Source organism: Scomber scombrus, chromosome 2 (genome assembly GCF_963691925.1).
Source record: "Scomber scombrus chromosome 2, fScoSco1.1, whole genome shotgun sequence".
NCBI lineage: Eukaryota > Metazoa > Chordata > Actinopteri > Scombriformes > Scombridae > Scomber > Scomber scombrus.
In genome coordinates, this window is record NC_084971.1 from 2,753,018 (window position 1) to 2,772,487 (window position 19,470).

At 39.6% G+C, this 19,470-nt stretch overlaps 1 protein-coding gene across 1 annotated transcript; it reads left to right on the forward strand.

Moving 5' to 3' along the window:
- Positions 1 to 1,518: 1,518 nt before the first annotated feature.
- Positions 1,519 to 17,007, forward strand: hpgd (15-hydroxyprostaglandin dehydrogenase). The gene is made up of 7 exons (XM_062428078.1): positions 1,519 to 1,846; positions 2,691 to 2,814; positions 5,304 to 5,410; positions 8,322 to 8,418; positions 13,827 to 13,903; positions 13,999 to 14,162; positions 16,418 to 17,007. The coding sequence occupies exons 1-7, from the start codon at positions 1,754 to 1,756 to the stop codon at positions 16,539 to 16,541; spliced, it is 786 nt and encodes a 261-aa protein (XP_062284062.1). The 5' UTR covers positions 1,519 to 1,753; the 3' UTR covers positions 16,542 to 17,007.
- The last annotated feature ends 2,463 nt before the right edge of the window (positions 17,008 to 19,470 follow it).

A 19,470-nucleotide genomic window follows, 5' to 3' on the forward strand; every position in this document is an offset into this window, starting at 1 on the left:
TTCTACAATTGAGTTGTTCTAAATCCTTATACGTCATTGACCCATACATAAAATCAGACATGAGTACATTGTTGTTGCTGAATTAACCAGGATTTGGTTAGTCACTTGAAAGTCTCCCAATTCCCCCACCCTAACCCAAAGTACTGGAGCAGCGGGTTTTCCTCAATCAATTTCCATTGCAGTTTTCCCCCAAAGAGTTTCAATACTGTATGTAAAAGCTATATACATATCATATGCCAAAAGATGTTTGACAGTTTTATCTCAACAATGGATTTTGAGGATGTTATGTTTGTTTTGTATTTATACTTGCATTGTGGTTGAAATGTGGTAAAAGTGTGTGGATTTGTTAAATCTAGTGCATATCACAAGTCTTAGTTCACTACAGTGCTCAAATTCCAATGGAATATCTGTCATGGTAACACTGACTACACGTCACTGTATTCTGTACTTGGACAAATTCCATATGTCAGACAGAGATTCTAATTCAACAAGGATGATATTTTTTTGTCACACATGTCACATGACTCACTCTCTTGTAAGTTCCCTCAAAAGTAGTGAAGTGTTCAGGTAGAGAGTTCCAGATGTTTGCTCCTTTCAACTATTATAAACTTCTGCTGGACAAACAATCATGTAGTTGCTTTAATTTAATTTAAAATGGAGTGTGTGTTGCAGCTCAGAAACCTGCAGGTAGTATAGCCTTGAGCATGTTCATCTCCAGGTTCTTGTTGGAGGAAGGATGTTGAAGGAAGGAAGGGTGTAAAGGAAGGAGAAGGAGGGAAGTGTAGGGATGTTTCTGAGGATAAATATGATATTCTGCACGGTATAAATAGCTGGGTTTATTTATATACAAACACTTGTTCTTTTCAAACAGTAAGAAGTATTTTTTTTTATTAGAATGACTATACAGATGTTCACTAGATGTCACTGAGGTCTAACTTGCTTTACTTAAAGGGCCAAAAACCGGTATTTTTACATGTTTTAGCAACTTGTTTGAGGTTAACAGCTAATGGTTTCCATTCATTTCGTTACAGTGTGAAAATCAACATGCAGAGACCTGAAACCTGATGTAATGTATTACCGAGCAACATTGCACATTGTGTAATAGCAATTACACAGACGGCACACAGAAACATGGACGTGGTGAAGAGGAGACTGTGAGTATGACAGCTCCTTAAAAGACTGGTATCAGAGGCGTGTTGTGTTTGTGTCAGGAAATACAGATTCTTTTATACAAACAGTGACGTGTGAAGAGCCCAGGTGTGTAAATGAAACAAAAGTAAGAGAAGTGAAAGAGTGAAGAAAAAGGAAGAGGTATTGAGGAAGTAGGGGGAGCATTAGGGCAGGTACAACAAGCTGGACAAAACCTGTAATTATTATCCTGTGGAGTTTACTTAGCCTTTATACGCTCCCTCTCTCTCTCTCTCTGTTTGACACACATGCAGTGTTTGTATAGACTGATAAGCTCAGAGAGAGAGAAAGAGAGAGAGAGAGAGAGAGAGAGGGAGGGAGGGAGGGAGGGAAGAAGGGAGGGAAAACACAGCCCAGCTGAAAGAGTGAAAACACACACAAGGGTGAGAAAACCTATGATTGTGTTACAGAGAGAGAAGCAGTCAGATAGGTGCATGAATACACAGAAGCAGTCAGAAAAGAGAGAGAAAGAAGAAGAAGAAAACTCAGAGTAGAGTGAGACTCTGAGAGAGAAAGATAGAGTGTCAGAGAGAGAGAAGGAGGAAGACGAAGTGAAAGGGGAATCATGTCTCTGAATGGGAAGGTGGCTCTGGTGACTGGGGGTGCTCAGGGCATTGGGAGAGCCGTGGTCCAGTCACTGCTGCTGAGCTCAGCCAAGGTCAGTACTGCTCAGTCTGCTTTAACTTCATAACTTTAACACAACTCTGACAGCTTTGACAGCTTTTGCTCTCTTGCTCTTAACAACGTCTTCATTCAAAGTGCTTCATTTTTACTGCTTTTTTGCTTTGATGTTGAACACATTTTCACAACTTGTGCATTAACAGCTGAAACTCTGGTTGGACTGATCTGACTGTTGTGTTCGCTGCTCAAACATAACCTGTTTTGACCTCACTGCTTTGACTTCACTTTGCTGGAGCTGTCTTGCACGGCTGCAGTGGCTTTATAGGTTCAACTTGAATGGGTTTGACTTTACACCAACACTGCATATAGCTGCCTTTAGTGTCTTTCTTTTAACTTCATGAAAACCTATGGAAAGCACTTCATCTGCACTGCATTATCATGTGTGTTTTTAATACTGAGCCTTAATTGTCTCTCTGCACTGCTGTTCTCCTGCTTTTAAAGGATGTTAAAGGTCAGGACACACAGTAGGCTAAAATAGGGCCAGTGTTAACTTGTGATAGATGATGAGTCTGAAATAACAGTATGAATACACTATGTTTTAACTTAGTAATTAGACAGTACAGGTTGCTTGCTTTAAAATAAGGGCTTTTTGAAAGAGACCAATTCTGTGAAATGAGGCTGATTGTGGTACAGCACCGAAACAAAAAATGTCATTAGTGTTAGTTCCCCTAACTGATGCTCGAGCCTTGTCAAACCACAGGTCTGCCACAGTGATAAGAAGTCAGCAGCTAACAGTAACCACACTGTTGCCTCTGTTCACGAAGACAAACTTGCATTCTGTCTCTTTGAGATCAGCTCACTAACCAGGTTTTGTCCCTCAGGTGGCTGTGGTGGACCTGAACAAAACCTGCGGGGAAGAGTGCAAGAAAGAGCTGGACGCAGAGTTCGGAGAGGGCAACTGCACCTTTATTCAGTGCGACGTGTCTAATGGAGACGCGCTGAGAGGTAATCCTTACTATAGAGGACTGTTAGGAGACGAATAACAAGTGACACCTTTCAAATCATTCATGTGTTCATCGACACAACAACCAAACTTTAGAGATAAACTTTCATCAATGCAGTCAGCCTACTCAATAACTAACAGCTATCCAAGCTGTTGCGTAATATAAGCATAAGTCTGAATTATAAATCGTTCGTCTCCAAGCTGCATGATAGCAATGTTGTACTTTGCCTACTGGTTTTAAACTTCATCATGATGAGTCAGGAGCTGACCTCAAAAAACAAACTTGCGACAGTTTCTGGCAGGTATTAAGAGAGCTTTTTTCCTGAAGTGATTCACTGTGGCCGCTCTCTGAGTTAACAGCTGTGTTCAGTGGGTGTTAAAGAGCAGCAGGTTCAATTCAAACAGACTGTAACAGAGTATCTGTGATATCTGTCAAAAAACAGCAGGTTCTGGTCACTCGTGTGTATCTCACCAACAGTTGAGATGAAACTAAGCTTGACTGGTCTTGCTTTTTTAGTCACATGATCATTTGTTTGAATGTTTCTCAGTTTTTTAGTTCAACATACCTCCTTACTGCTCAAACACAGCATGACCGCTCCTCACTTACCTTCTCCTTTTCTGCAGATCTGTCAGTGTTGCCGCGCTGTCGGGGCACACACATATATGTGTATGATTGTGTGTGTGTGTGTGTGCTTGTGTGTGTGTGTGTGTGTGTGTGTGTGTAGGCGTGTCTGGGTGAAAAAAAGAGAAAAGCAAAGAATTAAAGTGTGTGTAAGTGCAGAAGTGTGTCTTAGTGAGTGGGAGAGAGAGAGAGAGGAACAAGGTTTCATTGTGTGACACTGAAAAAGTAAATCCCTGCAGGCTAACGACTGTGGAATGCTGTTTAGTGTTGCTCCTCACTGTGTGATAGTACTGCTGTTGATGTAGACACACAGTGTAAGCCTGCAAGGAGCCGACGACATGTGTGTGTGCGGTAAGAAGATAGTGCATTCAGCATTCATGTTGGCTTGTGTGTTTTTGTGTATGCATCTTCATTTATGCGTGCATAGGTAGGTGTGTGTGTGTGTGTGTGTGCGTGCGTGCAGGCATGCGTTTCGGGCAGATGAGTCTGTTAAAAGCTGGTATGCTTGCTTTCTAATTGCGAGGTGTCCCAGTGTGGAATGCGGCAGGTGATGACAAATGGCAGGTTTTACCACTTCAGGTTTCTGCCTTCAGCTGTTTATGCAAGCTCACCTGTCTACTCACACAGAGAAGATACGTTACCTGCCGGTGACTCGTTGTGTGAGAGCACAACATACATTCTGTTGATTTTCAACCAAATCAGTTTAGCCACATAAACAAGGAAACAAAGGGATTCCTACATCAGCAGCTGACAACAGTGTGCTGTGTTTGGAGTATCAGCTGTGGATGGAAGAGAAGGAGTGGCTTACAGTACACTGTAATTGAGTTAATGACACATATACGTATGTGGATAAACAGTGTACTCTCATGATGATATAATGATACCGATGTGTCAGTCATGGCAGACTCACCCAGTGTGAGAATTAAACAGAAGATCTGCAAACTGTACTCGTAGCTCCCAGCAATTTTAATTGAGCAATGTTTCAATACCAGAGATCTTTGTCAGACATTGATCGAAACGCTCAATTCAAATTGCTGGGAGCTATGATCACAGTGTGCAGATCTTCTGATTGACACTTGCTTTTAATGTGATATTTGATCCAGCAACTGTGTAAGGGTTGGTTTTTTTTTTGGATGTGCGTACTCTATACCTTGTTTGTCTGAGACTCTGCTTGTTTTCTGTCCTTTCACCATGATCATCATACATGTAAAACAGATGGAAAGCAGCATTTCAGGTGTGGTAGTATAAAGTATAAAGCCTTTTGGGGGATGTGTGAAATCTGATAAATTGCCTCAAGTGAAATCACATGAGTCAGTGTTGGTTGGGGCTGAAGACTAAAAGTTTCAAAGTGAAAAAAAAATCTGACCTTTGTTGTCCATTTAACACCTTTGTGGTCCACTTAACACATCTGAGTTGCATTTTGGGTAATGTAGGCGCCAGGTTTTGACAAGGAAGAAGAATGTGTGGAATGAATTGCCGCAATTACTTGTTTTTTTTTCAACTGTTCATTGATCATGAATACGTGCAGTCAGTGGAGTCTTGTGTCAATATCTAAAGCAGGAGTGTCACACATATGTCCCACCAAGGGTCCAATGCGGCCCACTGGGTATATAATTCCAGTTTTTCAATAAAACACACTGCTATTCTCACTTATTTTCACTCACCAGTTACAGTCAACACTTGTGATCTAGTGAACATCCAACCTGAGATAACTGACTTGCAATGTGATTCAAATATGAAGACAAATTTGCCTCAGTGGGCTTGGACACATTTTATAAGTATACCAGGGTATCCCTATATGGTTTATTATAGTAAAGTTACACTGGTCTAAAGTCATTCACTAACGGCTTTCTTCTTTCTGTGGTTCAGACGCCTTCCAGAGTACAGTGGACAAGTTTGGTCGCCTGGACATCGCCATCAACAACGCCGGCATCAACAATGAAAAGAACTGGGAGAAGACCATACAAGTCAACCTGGTGAGATGACGAGACAACAGTATCAGTCAAATCAGTTTTACATACAAAATAACAAGGACATAAAACACCCTATATCCTTAGAATGTTTTTGTATTACATATGTGTGAAGGACTGTTTGAACATGTATCAGTATCTATTGAGTTTGAGGTTCTCAATGACCCTCAGGATCACATTCCCATCAGGGAGTGGACAGGATTACCTTGCTTTTAGCTTAAGCTCCCTGTCTCACCTGCCTACTGAAAGCAAGCATGTGCCTGCCTGCCTGCCAAATGCAGACAACACAATTATTACTTAAATTACTAAAAGTATAACTTTATTTGAGGTCAGGGGTCAGTCTTGCCTGTAATAGGTAATAAATGCATGGCGGGTGTCTGGGAGAAAGAATGTAATGTTTTGCTGTTTCAGATTCCTGACATGCAAGTGTGAAGTTGGATCAGAGTGATATCAGTTATCAGGCAGATAACACCCAGGCTCATGTCTGCTATGCCATGTGATGAAATGTGTTGATAGTTGTTGCTGTCACAGTTAAATTGATCTCTTTGTGCTCACTGGAGGATTACTTTCCTGTTGAGCTGGGACACAACAACTAATCTCCATACAGATCATTTACAGTCTTCTTTGACACTTAACCCATTTTCTGGTTATGTAGGTTAACTATGCCAGTCAGCCAAAGTGACCAATAAACAATGCAGTATAGTCAAATCATGTTTTGTTTGAAAGACATGGAACGTCCATGAGTCCTTCGTCTTGGGTTTCCTCAACCTCAATTTGAAACACAGGCGAAATCAGTAGAAACCTGAGACAGGAAGATGACCCCAACCCAGATACCATCTGACACCAATCAACCAGAGATAAAAACATGTCTTAGCTAGCCCAGTTTCCCAGCAGTAAATGGAAATCTAAGGTTTTCAGTTTGTAGGCAAGACACTGGTGCGATTTTCTCTCAGGCAGGTACTAAATCTTCCACTTTGAATATTCTGCTGACTCGTTCAGCTTTGACTACGACCAGTGTGATTTGTAGATTCACTGGACAGGATGCACAGACTAAGATGGTAAAAATAACTACAGTCAAAGCCATGAGGATACGCTAATATACAAATCAGACACTCAGAATGTTGTAATGATACCGTAAAATCAGTAAATATCAAAAACTCACTGTTGAACAGCCACAGCCAGAAAATGGTTTGTATGGTATTTCTGAATCAACAAAAGTAGGACAAAGTCACAAGGAGTTTTAATATGTTAATACATATTGTGGTGAACTGAAACTCCATTAAAATAACATCATATTTAGCCTGTTGGTCTGATCTGATCAGGCCTCATTGTCCCTAAATGATCCCAGTGTATAATACCCCCCTCTCCAGGCCTTTTAGCCCCTCATGAGACCATTCCAAGCCCAAAGCACCACTGCTAAGTAGAATCCCAGCAGGCAGCTGGACCTCCAGCAGTGGAAAAACACATCCAGTGTCCCAGTATACCCTCATAACCAGACCATACGACTGTAAAGGCAAAAAAAAACACTGAAATGCATCATGGAGCTACTTTGAATTGAACCTCAAGTACTGTCCAGTGAAAACCATGTATCTTGAAATTTCGAATTTTTTTGGAAAAACTGAAGCCATTACGGTTCCTGATAGGACAGACAACACTACCCAGAAAATGAAATGGTAAGTTTGCATTAGTTTGAATAATTCATACAGTAAATTAATATTAAGTCATGTAAATATTAAGCTAAATGAATCATAAAGAGTAGTCTATGTTTCTATTAGGTTGTACTATACTGATGGAAACAGCCATAGGAGGAGACAGAAGACACACTGGGCTCTATTTCAGGGGTCACCCTCTTCAAAGGAACATTTTTCTAATACACTAAAAAAAGACTGTGAGGTTGGAATGGAGTAGCTTCGTCCACCTAATAGGATCTTGTCACTCTTGAAGTGTAGACATGTCTGTAAAGGGGATGTGACATGATTGCTGGATGTGTATTTAAGGAAGTCTGCAAACTACAGATAGACCTGCTTAAAGGTTGTGCTGCCATGACACTTCACTTACAACAGAAAAATGTCTGTAGAGTACTTTCCATTCACAGTGTAATGTCACTACAAGGTAATCCTGACACTCTAAGGATCAGAGCTGTGAGTTTGTCGAGGTTTCATTTCACCTGGTTTTTGTGGAAACACTCATGCATGTTTTTTTCATAAAGACCTCATTCCTACCTCCTATTCTTGGCTCGATGCTTGCAACATTGTCTAAATGTTTTCATCTTATTTGTCTGTGTGTTAACGCTTTGAAGAGGAAATTCCTCATCATCAAAACACATTATCAGCTGCGGGTCCCTCAGGGATCTATCTGAGATTCCATCTTTGTTTTCTTGTACGTGCTGCCTCTTGGAAGTATCATAGTTGGTCCAGATATAGTCTGATACACCCTGGATTCAAATGTTCATAAGATTCATTGGCGTATATGTGATTTGCAACCCCTGGGATCTTTTTGCTCGCACCAAAATCAGCCAAAGAAATTCTACAAGATATCAAAATCTAAAGGGTAGATGAGCATGAAATCTACTGAGCACATTCAGGCTCCCAACTGGATAAACATCGAGAGCTACAGGAAAAAACGTTTGGCACTGTAACAATAGCTCTAATAATAGCAAAATCACCAGTGCTGTATGTTGTCCGTCCTGTCTTACTGCTTATTGTGCCGTATAATGAACACTGTGAGCTCCTGCACAACTTTTAGATATCTTCAGATATATTGTGCAACACCAATTTGCAACTTCTTTGCAGGAAGTATTGTCAAAATACAACTATAAATACTCTCAGTCTCAGTAGCTTATTCACTCTCTGTTTCACTTCCTGTTTGTGTGCTATACTTGTAAAAGTGTGACCATGTTGTCTCTTTATCTTTACAGACATCAGTAATAAAGGGGACCTACTTGGCACTTGAACACATGAGTAAAGAGTTTGGCAAGGAAGGAGGCACTATCATCAATGTATCCTCTATGGCAGGTAACACACACACACACACGCACTGACACACCAACACGCCAACACACACACACACACACACACACACACACACACACACACACACACACACACACACACACACACACACGTTTAATCATGAATCTATTATAAAGATCAGCCTCATTATGACACTTCAGCACAGACTGTACACAGGTCAGACTGATGATATAAACATTAAACATTGTTCCAACATAATGGAAACCAAAACTCAAATATATGAAATTCAATCCAGTGAATGAGTGATTTGTGAGACCATGTGACCCCTTCTTGTTTGGTTTGCAATACATCTGTGCAAAAACCTCAAATTCACCGTGCAACACTGTTTCTTTGTCTGGAAAGGATGTGTGATAGCACACCAATTTATATGTGAGAAAGTACTTGATACTGACGTGTTTTTGTGTCCATGTGTCAAATGTCAAATAGTCAAATTTAAAGAGGTTAAAATATGAAAATAAACGTATGAATAACTTGCACACATTCTTTTTTTGTGGACCCAGCATCAAATTTCTGCTTTTAATCCATTTTGACAGAATATATTAGAGGATTATGGCAAAAATGTCTAAGTGGTGTAACCATAAAAACTTTGTATCAAATAATTCAACTTGCTTAAAAACAGTAAATTCTCAATAAAACACCATATCAACTAGTTTGGCATGATCTTACATTATAACTTTTATATTAAATAAAGGTAATGGAATACAATTGTTCTAAATATTACATTTAATCTGGTGAATCATGGAGATCAGTAATGAAGTAATTATTAGTATAAGTCCACTTAAATACACTGTAGGTGGATAAAATATTGAATATTCATCATTCTTTTGTGGTTACACCATTTGACATTTTCAGGAGCATTCGGTCTTCGGGTTTAAAAAAATGGTGCAAATGTCATTTCAAATGATATAAAACCAACAAAAATACTAAGTCACTATTATGTATTCTTACTTCTTTTTTTTAAACCAACAGCTGCACCTCAGACTCATCCATTAATGAATCACATGTTCAACTATGTGCTTTGATCTTAAAATGAATCATCTGGAATTCCACTGAAATCTGTTGTCAGCTTTAGTTGGTTAAAAAAGCAAATGAGTAAAGATTTGAGTAATTATTAATGCTTAAGTAGCTTCTGACAGCGTGTGATGATGCAGTAATCATCGGATATTTTTATACTTTAAAAAAAATACTTCATAATATAATCATAATTCTAATTCTTTTAATAACATTTCCTGCCAGACTGTAATGGTAACATCAGGTCAGTTTAGCTTGTTATGTTTTCTTGTGCTTTGGGAGAACTATAGAGGACACTGGCTGCTTTGATAGGTAGAATGAATATAGTTTCTCACTACATTTATGATACTTTTGGCTTTGTGGTGCTTTTGATGTGACTTGCATAGAATTTGTTGCTAGTTGGAAAGTGGTTTTGGTTTAGGTGAATTTTTAACTCACACACACACAGACACACACTGATTGGATGAAGAGATCTCTTGAAAAATCTGGGTTACATAATATGACAGAGTTCAAGAGGAAGACAAACCGTAGGAGAAAAACATGACTGCAGTGACCCTGAGGACTGACCTGGTTGGATGGTGGAAAGGAAAATGTGCTTCTGTTTCCCTCAGAGTCCAGATCTGGCACTTTGCTGCATGTTAACCATTTCAATTACAGAGCAAAGAATATGAGTCAGACGTGACAGAAAGAACCCACGTTTCACATGTCATGAACAGGCTCTTATTGTGATATTTGCACTGGATATGAAACCAGAGGAAAAATGATATTTGCTCCATCTGTGCCGTCCAGCATTCTGTATTCATCACTGTACAACTGTCAAAATGATCTTTCATGCAACATGTCACTTAATTTGATTTGTATGTGAGATTTAAATCAGCAGAGAGCCTGAAACTACCAGTGACATTTCAGTTCTGCTTTGAAGCACTTGCCTTGTATTTTCACTCCCCCACTCTCCAAACATTCTCCTTTCTTGAAAGAGAGACACAGGGGGGATTTATTTATGTCAAAATGTCACAGATGATGAATTTCTCCAAGCCTCTGGAAGCCAAGCTTATGAAAACAGTTCCCCTTCTTCCTTGAGAGTGTGTTATGAGGGAAACGCAAGAGACAAAAAGCAACCGTGACAGGTTGGCAGGCCTCCACTAGAACTGAAACTACTGGATTTGGATCAATCTGCACCTTAGTCTCCGTCATGGAAAAGCTCATGCTCCTCCAAACACACAAATGCGCGCACACACACATGTTTTATGAGGTAATTCCTGCTCTTTTATGGTTTTATGTTGTTCTGATGGGCCAACACTTTTCAAGCCATCCCTGTTAAACCTCTAATCTTCTTCCGAACAGCTCCGAAGATCTGTGTGATATTCTGTTTATTATGAAGTGATTACAGTCATTGTCGTTACTGTTTTAAAGTCAACGTGCCCTTTTGGTGTGACCTTCACTGGCTCCGTATTTATTCTGGAAATGTCACTACTGTAGTTTTTTTTCTCCCCTCATGAAAAGATAGCTTTGATAAAGATAGAATTGGAGATGCAGGTAACATTTATTTGTAATAACACATGTTATAATAACACGTGTTATAATAACACGTGTTATAATTACACGTGTTTCCTTCCATGGTGTAAATAATCGTAACAATCGTAAAATCGGGATTTTCCTCTCACAATAATCATGACACTAATATCTGACATCCTTAGTGTAGCCAGATGCTAGTAGTGATATCAGCTCATTTTAATGTCACATGTTTGTTTGGCCAATGCAAAACCTCTAACAGTAAAATAAATGATTATAAATGCGATAAATGCATTACTCTTAATTTGAAAAAGTAATCTGAGGCACAGTTTATTAGGTCCATATATGTTAATAAAATAAAATAAAATAAGAACCCGGAGGATGGGGGGTAATACTAAAAAGTAAAAGTGTCAATGTAAAAGTCGTACATTTACAAGAAAAAAACTCGGGATATTCTCTGATATTATAAAGTTACAAATCTACGAGAAAAAAACTCAAGAAAGAAGAAGAAAAAAAAAAGGTGATTTATTGTGCTGAGAGGTCACAGAGCCTCACTTTGCACCACTAGAGAGACGTGGCTTGTTTTGCATTGTGCCTGCCATGGAACAACTGATCAAATTGTACTTTTCAGTTTTCTTTCTCACAAATGTTCAACTTTATAATGTTAAAAATCATCCAAGTCTTTTTTTATCATAAATTTACAACTTTAAACTTCGAAATTCTGAGATTTTTTTCTGGAAATATTACCCCCACCCCCTTTCCGGATCTGTTTTGTTTAGTTTTTTTATAACATATATGGACCTAATAAGCCATTGTAATATACCAACAATGGAGGTGCTGTATCCTGTTCACCAGCATAACATTCTTTCTACGCAGCCATCCTCATACCACCTCACCTTAAATGATATATTTGGAAATGTTATGATAAAGAAATCCAGTCAAAAGAGCAGATTTTTCCTGAAACCGCTCCGCTCAAGTAGCTGCTCCGTCATCTCTTACCGGCAGATTACTCCAGCTGTCAATAACTCGCTTACAGTAACGCCGCCTGAGGTAAAGCTCTGCACTATACCTCACCTTTTTTTTTATCAATGAGACGATCGCATCGTGAGATACAGATACAAGCACTTCAAATGACCTTTATGCAGCGTGTCAGGAATGAAGCAGTATTTATATATCTGTATTTGCGGGAATCTTTTGCAGCTGTGCGTTTTCAATGGAATATCACTATTAGATGATTAGTTGCTTGTCATACATTATATTCTTGTTTAGAGCCGCGTGTTGTTAAAAGAAATTCCAGGAGATGTTGTTGGTTCTTATTGTCGGACACAACATCTTGCAGATCTAGGAAAGTTCTGCCTCCAGTAACGGCAGACATACGGTAATCATTTTTCACTTATCGCACTTGTGATAACATCTGTGTGTATTTGTGTGTGTGTGTGTGTGCGTACATGCCATTCCCACAACAAACAGACTTGTCCAAACATGGTCAAGCATACTGCGAGCACATTGGGTTTTAGTTTTTTTGGGGGGGTTTTCTGTGTGTGTGTGTGTGTGTGTGTGTGTGTGTGTGTGTGTGTGTGTGTGTGTGTGTGTGTGTGTGTGTGTGTGTGTGTGTGTGTGTGTGTGTGTGTGTGTGTGTGTGTGTGTGTGTGTGTGCGTCGATGTGTACATGTGCTGCTGAATGCAAGTGTTTGTGGGTATACGTGTGTTTTGAATGATGTCATTATCAGCCTCTTTTGGAAGGGGATGGAGCCCACATGAAAGTGATTGAGTTTATAGTCGTGTTTGCTTTTTGCAGGGATTCAGCTGACTGCGTTTATAACATCAGCTGTCAAATATTCCTACCATGAAACAGTCTGAAATGTTCTCGAACTGTAGGTGCAAGTCGTAGTTGCATTTTTTTTTAAATTTGGAAGCTGCCTGCATATTTTTATAGTAAAATATTTTGCTCCTTACAATTCATGTCATCAGGTTTCCTCTACTCCTACCATGTTTCTCTTTGCATTTCAGCCCCATGTGTTCATATACAGGTGAAACAGGTGTAATAAAAGCAAAAAAAAAGCAACCATCAGTTTGATCTCACAACCCGGCCAGAAGATGCTACTTTTCCTCAAGGAACTAAACTCATTACACAACATTTTTTTTTTAAAGCTTCTGAGGAATTCAACTCCTGAAAAACTCACCCTGGAGGCAAAATCGGCCTCCCTGTCATCTAAGCTGGCTCTTGCCATAACCCGCCTGCTGTGATTGGTGGCTCTCAGCCATGATGATAATAGAAAGCAGCTGATGAGCCTCTCAGACTGCAGAGAAAGAGGGAACAAAATGCTAAAGATCTGTGTGAATGATCGAGAAGGGAGAGGAGTAGTGTGATGTTGAATTTTGAAGTTATTAATTGAATATGTGAGATGGAGACAAAGCAGAAAACATTCACAGACATGTAAAACAAACATCTCTGTAGAAAATGGTTTAATTTAAAACACAGTGCTTCACTTTGAAATCATTCTGGGAATAAGAAAAAGTTTTTGATGACTTATTGATGAAGCTGTGGGAAATATGAGCTGAGCTTTATCTCACTAAATCTGGATCAACTGACCCTCCGCTGGTTAAGAAGCTGGAGTTCAGAAGCAGATGCAGCTGTGTTTAGGAACACAACTTTACTCAAACACTCTACATACTGGAGATTTACAGCAGAGATAAGCTCAAACTAGGAGCAAAATAAAGCTGACAAAAATCTCCACAGGATCAAAAATACTGTATTTATACATTTATTTCAGACAGTGGCTGTTCTTTGACTTCATGCACTCTCTTGTGAGGTAACATGTTTGTGTTCTTTGTCTCCTCTTGTTCTTCATATCTCTTCTCTTCAGCCTTCATGCACTCCCCTCACCAGCCTGTCTACACTGCTACGAAACACGGAGTCATCGGCTTCACTAGAGCTATGGCGGTAAGAAGCAAATAATATAGTTGTTCAATTTGACACTTGGGGGGGGGGGGGGGGGGGGTTTAAAGATCGGGTGGTCATTCTCTTGTTCTTTGCAGGACGCCTCCTCTCAGGGTGACTACGGCGTTCGTATCAACGTCCTGTGTCCGGCTTTCGTCGACACTCCTCTGCTTCACTCAGTGGAACACGAGGACAACATGGGAAAGTTTGTCAAGTTCAAGGACGACTTCAAGCGCAGCATGAACAAGTTTGGAGTTTTAAAGTGAGTTCACACACACACACACACACACACACACACACACACACCGGCACAAACACCTGAATACTCACTCAGTCCTGTGTCTAAATGATCAGTCCTTGTCGTTACTCCGAAATTCTTCTAACCGACTTCATTGGTGAGATATCAGTAAGGCTTGCAATCACGTTAGTCTTGAAAATCTTCTTCATCGATTAAACAGTGATCCAGTTACATTGATAGTGGTGAGCTACAATTATGTTACAATTAACTTTCATTCATCGAAAACACACTGAAATATCAACGACAACGGCTAAGCCTGTACTCTGTGTATCTGGGTTTACAGCATAGTTAAGTTACATAGTCAACGGTGTCACCATGGTAGCAATTTGTCAATCACAGAGTAGCCACACCCTAAACCATACCCTGCTTTATTGTCTATTTGACTCTAAATGGGACCATCATTTACAAAATGAACATAATGCTATAGTGAATATTTAAAACTAGTGACTGAGACCATGAACTCACTAGGAAAGTGTTTATGGAGGTAATAAATCAAGGGAGAAGCTTTTCTCATATACTTCTATATAACCAGACTTTTTTGGAGCCAGTGGAGTTAGCCCCTGCTGGTCATTAGAAAGAATGCAAGTTTAGGTCACTTCCATATTGGCTTCACTTTTCAAACCTGAAGCTACGCGCTTGGTTTGCCCCAATGTTAGCAACAATGGGTTAGCCTAACCTGACCAAGCTCACTTAAGGTGGACTGACCTTTAAGGTGGACCAGCTATTCTCATCTGAATGTCAATCTCATCACCGCCCAAACAGAGAACAGGCTAAAAAGCTGTTGTAGTTTAAGATCTTCTAGGATTCTAGGACCATTTTTATGATTTTTTAAGTTTTAATATTTTCTTCATATGAGAAACTAACCATTTGGTGCGCAGGTGGTCGAGTGGTTAAGAGCGCATGCCACATACGCAGCGGACCCCGGTTCGAGTCCCGGCCGGTGGACCTTTCCTGTCTCTCTACTGTCAAATAAAGGCATCTATGCCAGAAAAAATCTTTAAAAAAAGAGAAAGCAACCATTTACATTCCTAATATGTAGTCAGTTTATCCAAATAACACCTGTTTGGAAATTTGTACCGTTGGTTTTGGAGATGTGATGAGCTGCTGAATGCAGAATACCACGTCCGTCTTTCTGTAGACACACATTTGAACACAGTAGCTCAAGAACAGAAGGCTACATGGCCGAAACTTCACACCATACACCACACTTCCTGTGCTTGTGAGACAAGTGTTGCTTCTTATATATATATATATATATATATATATATATATATATATATATATATATATATAGTCTAACAATGGGGTCTCTGTGTTATGTGAACACAAATTAAACAGATTAAAACCTTGCTAATATATACAGTGTCTTGGCAAAGTAAACCATCAACAAAGTATGAGATCTAGGGTTGACTGTACTGCTGAAGTGTGTCAGACAGGGGGATGTTCAACTAACTGTATCTACTAATGTGCTAACAAATTGGTATTTTTATTCAGGATTTGTTCTGCTATTGATTTTCTGTTTGGCTTTTTACACAAAACAAATGTGGTAACTAAATGTGAGACACTGTGCCACTCGTTTCTGTCTCTATCTGACTTGGCTGTGGAACGATGCTCTGCTTTCAGGAAACGTGTCAAGTGTTTATTTGGAGCGGTTCTGAGTGGAACAGAACCAAAGTACAGATATACCTGTAAATGCTCTGATGTTTAAATACTGCTTACATTCAGAAACTGGAGTGACTAAGCTGTGTGTACTGTGGCTCTTGAGAAGCCTACATAAAAGTACTTTTAAAAGCTCAAGTTGTGCAGCAGGAGGTACTCATAACAGTGTCAGAGGAAGTTGAGGCCAAATGACTTCCTGAACACACAAAAACACACACAAACTTTTTCACTTTAAATGATGGCATAACCGCTGGTTTATGTTCTATTTTTTTGATAAATAGTTTGTACAGGAAATCACCAATTAATGGAGCTTATTTCCATGTGTGTGTGTACATGCGTGTGTGTGTGTGTGTGTGTGTGTGTGTGTGTGTGTGTGTGTGTGTGTGTGTGTGTGTGTGTGTGTGTGTGTGTGTGTGTGTGTGTGCGCGCGTGTGTGTGTGTATGTGCGCGTGTGTGTGTGTATGTGTGTGTGTGTGTGTGTCTCAAATCTCATGTAATACCCCATTTCCTGCTGTGGCCTCGCTCCCCTCCTTACGACCTGCCTCTGTGTTTATCTCCAGGCCGGCGTTGATAGCAGAGGGCATGATGAGGTTGATCATGGACACCAGTCTGAACGGATCAGTGATGAAGATTACCTGCTCCAAAGGAATCCACTTCCACACCTATGAACCCATGTCTGCTTGAACGTGGACATGCTGTGGAGAACTATGCAGTGCTTTAACCTGTTCTGACTGCAACACACCAGAGGCTGGTTCAGGACAACATCTGGCTGCTGCTGGAGCTCAGATCAGAACTGCAGAAAATTAGAGCAACGTTTGGATCCTGCTGGGAAAAACTGACCTGAACAACGTCTGATCATCATGTATATTTACCACATTGTAATAGCCTAATTATGCTGATAATATGATCATAATCATTCATGGAAAACATCCAATGTTTTCAGTGCCAGCCAAGATGTTAACCTCTGGCAAACCCAAAATTATAAATGTACTTTTCAGTGTAGTGACAGTCAGTGTCATCCACCTCAGACACGACTGATTATGCAGCTTCTTTGATTAAACAGTGTTATAATAAGAACTGTAATTGTTATTTAACTGCTGGTTGATATGGTTTATACAAAATTTAAAATAAATCCTGTGTGATAGTTTAATATGAGAGATATGGAACTTTTATTTATTGATCTTTTAGTAATAAATCCTCCTGCAAATCATCCCAACTAATGTAATAAGCGTTGAAGGGAATAAAACAGGTATCATATCAGAGAAAAGCACAATGAGTAGGGGGTTTATTTTCTGCTCAGTCTTAACTGTTAGAATTGAATCTTTTTGGTGACATTGATTTTGGTCTAATGGTGTGCTTGTGGTGGTGCTACAGAGGGGCCCAGGGGAACCTACAAGACAGAGAGATTTGGGTGTGGTGTAGTGTTGCAGACTGGTTGTAAGGAAGTGGTCGGGGTGGGTGTATGGAGGACAATGACAGCAGAGAGAATGATTCGAGGCCTAATCTTGGTAAAAACCTGTATTACTTATTAGTTAACATTTCCTCTTTGTGTCTGTTGTGTTGATTTAAAAAAAAAAAAAAAAAAAAGTTGTAATATATAAATGTAATTCCTTAGAGACAGGCCCAACGTTACAAATTTGTTACCTGCAAGACATGCGTGTTGTGAAAATGTGATCATCCGTTTTTTAATTTATATTTTTAATACAGTGTGTTTAAAAAACAAATGTAAGTATGCAATTTATTGTTAAGAACAAATCTGTAGTTTATGCATATTTCAGGTACGCAGTGCAGAGAATAGAAGTGAATTTACATTTTTGTCAGAGGTGACTCCGAGGCTGGATTAGTACCCCCAGGGGCCCCTTGGCACTGAAACTCATGTTCATTTCACTAGTGTATCATTTTTACCACACATTCCTCAATATGAACTAACCACAGCACATTGTGGCCTGCTAACCTATCTCCAATCCAATCAGTTAGCAATCAATCAATTCTTATTTATACAGCGCCAAAGCACAATAAAAGTTATCTCAAGCTACAATCATCACAGATAAAACAGTCAATCACGAGACTTATTTTACTGGAAACTATTTTTATTTTATTCTGAATGCTGCTGTCGGGTTGGAAACCATGTAACTCCATAGTTTGTTTTGGACATTATTAGGTTTAACTATCAGCATCTAGTCATGTGTCTTATTTCTGTGAAGCCTGATTAAAAAAAAACTGCACTTTTTTTTCTCTCATCACTGAGGCCCCCTTTCTGCTCAAGGGCCCCTGGGTACTTGCCCAGATTGCCCATATGGTAGATCAGACCATGGGTGACACTTTAAGCTCCGTAGAATTGAGACAATGTGCTAAATCGAATATTCAAAAGTGGAAGTATGGTACACAGCATAACAAAAATGACATGTTTATTATTATAAAAGTGCTTTAATGTGGGTTGTACGCTCGTATGAATAAAGATGATGAGATCAAAAACATGTTTTTCATTTTGCTGCTATTGTCCAATTTTAAGCATCCAATCCAGATATTAACATGATTTTTAAGTTGGATTTTTGCATAACATTTTCATCTTCTTTTGTTATTCCTTTACCGCTGCACCCTCTGTATCAATCAAAGAAGAACAGCATTATTCAAATAAACTGTCAGCTAGAGAGCCCAACACATGTCCTCGCTCAGAGGGTGTAAAAGTACCTCTCACACACTCAGACACACATCCGCACACACACACACGCACACACACAACACACACTGCTGCTCTTCCTGTTTGGGTGAGAGCAGTGGTAAACACACCACCGAGACTGAACCTAGTGCAAATATTACACTTCCAACAATTCTTTTTCAGTTAAACATTATGTTAGAAGAATAACAGAAAAAGAACAGCAGCACTCACACTCACAATCTGAATTCACCGGACTGTTAACTTTTCATTTTTTGGGCTGGATTTTTATTTTATACTTCAACCTTCTCTTCTGCAGTAACATTTTAAAGCCGCACCGAGCAAAATCTTTGATAGAGGTATATCGAACAGCCAAAAAATGTGAGACAGGAAGTAGTAGCAGCAGTAGTAGAGTAATGAGTTGTTCAAGTCAAGTCAAGTTTATTTGTGCAGCCCAAAGTCAAATGTAATGTTTCTTTACACAAACTACTGAGCTGTGAACTGTGGTACAGTTGTAAGTCATGTCTGGGCACTTCATTCAGTGTTAACACACCTCCTATAACTCTTCCATCAATTAGATTCTTTCAAATTATTGAACATCCTGGCCCTTTCCATAAAGCCTGAAAAGGTCTCTACCCAGGAAGCTGTATATAGGCTGTAAACAGCTGTCAGCATGGTTGTCAGCACACTTCTCGCTCCATCCAGCTGTTATTGGCTACATTGTAAATGCAAAACAATAAGTGCTTAAAAAAATTTGCGACTGCACTAAACATTCTGTGACTTTGTTTAAAGCCATGTGAAAAAGCAGCGTGAGGGAAGTGCAACAAAAGTTCATGCACATGACTAAAATAATACAGAATTCAGATGGAACTCGACTTGTTTGACATCTGCAGGGACTGGTGCTGCAAGTCAGCATGGATACACACTTCCTGTCGTTGGGTTTTCCACATTCGCTCC

Coding starts and splice junctions, on each gene's coding strand:
- hpgd (XM_062428078.1), top strand. CDS start 1,754: ATGTCTCTGAATGGGAAGGTGGCTCTGGTGACTGGGGGTGCTCAGGGC. Junction 2,815..5,303: donor TAATGGAGACGCGCTGAGAG/GTAATCCTTACT, acceptor TCTGTGGTTCAG/ACGCCTTCCAGAGTACAGTG. Junction 14,163..16,417: donor AACAAGTTTGGAGTTTTAAA/GTGAGTTCACAC, acceptor GTTTATCTCCAG/GCCGGCGTTGATAGCAGAGG.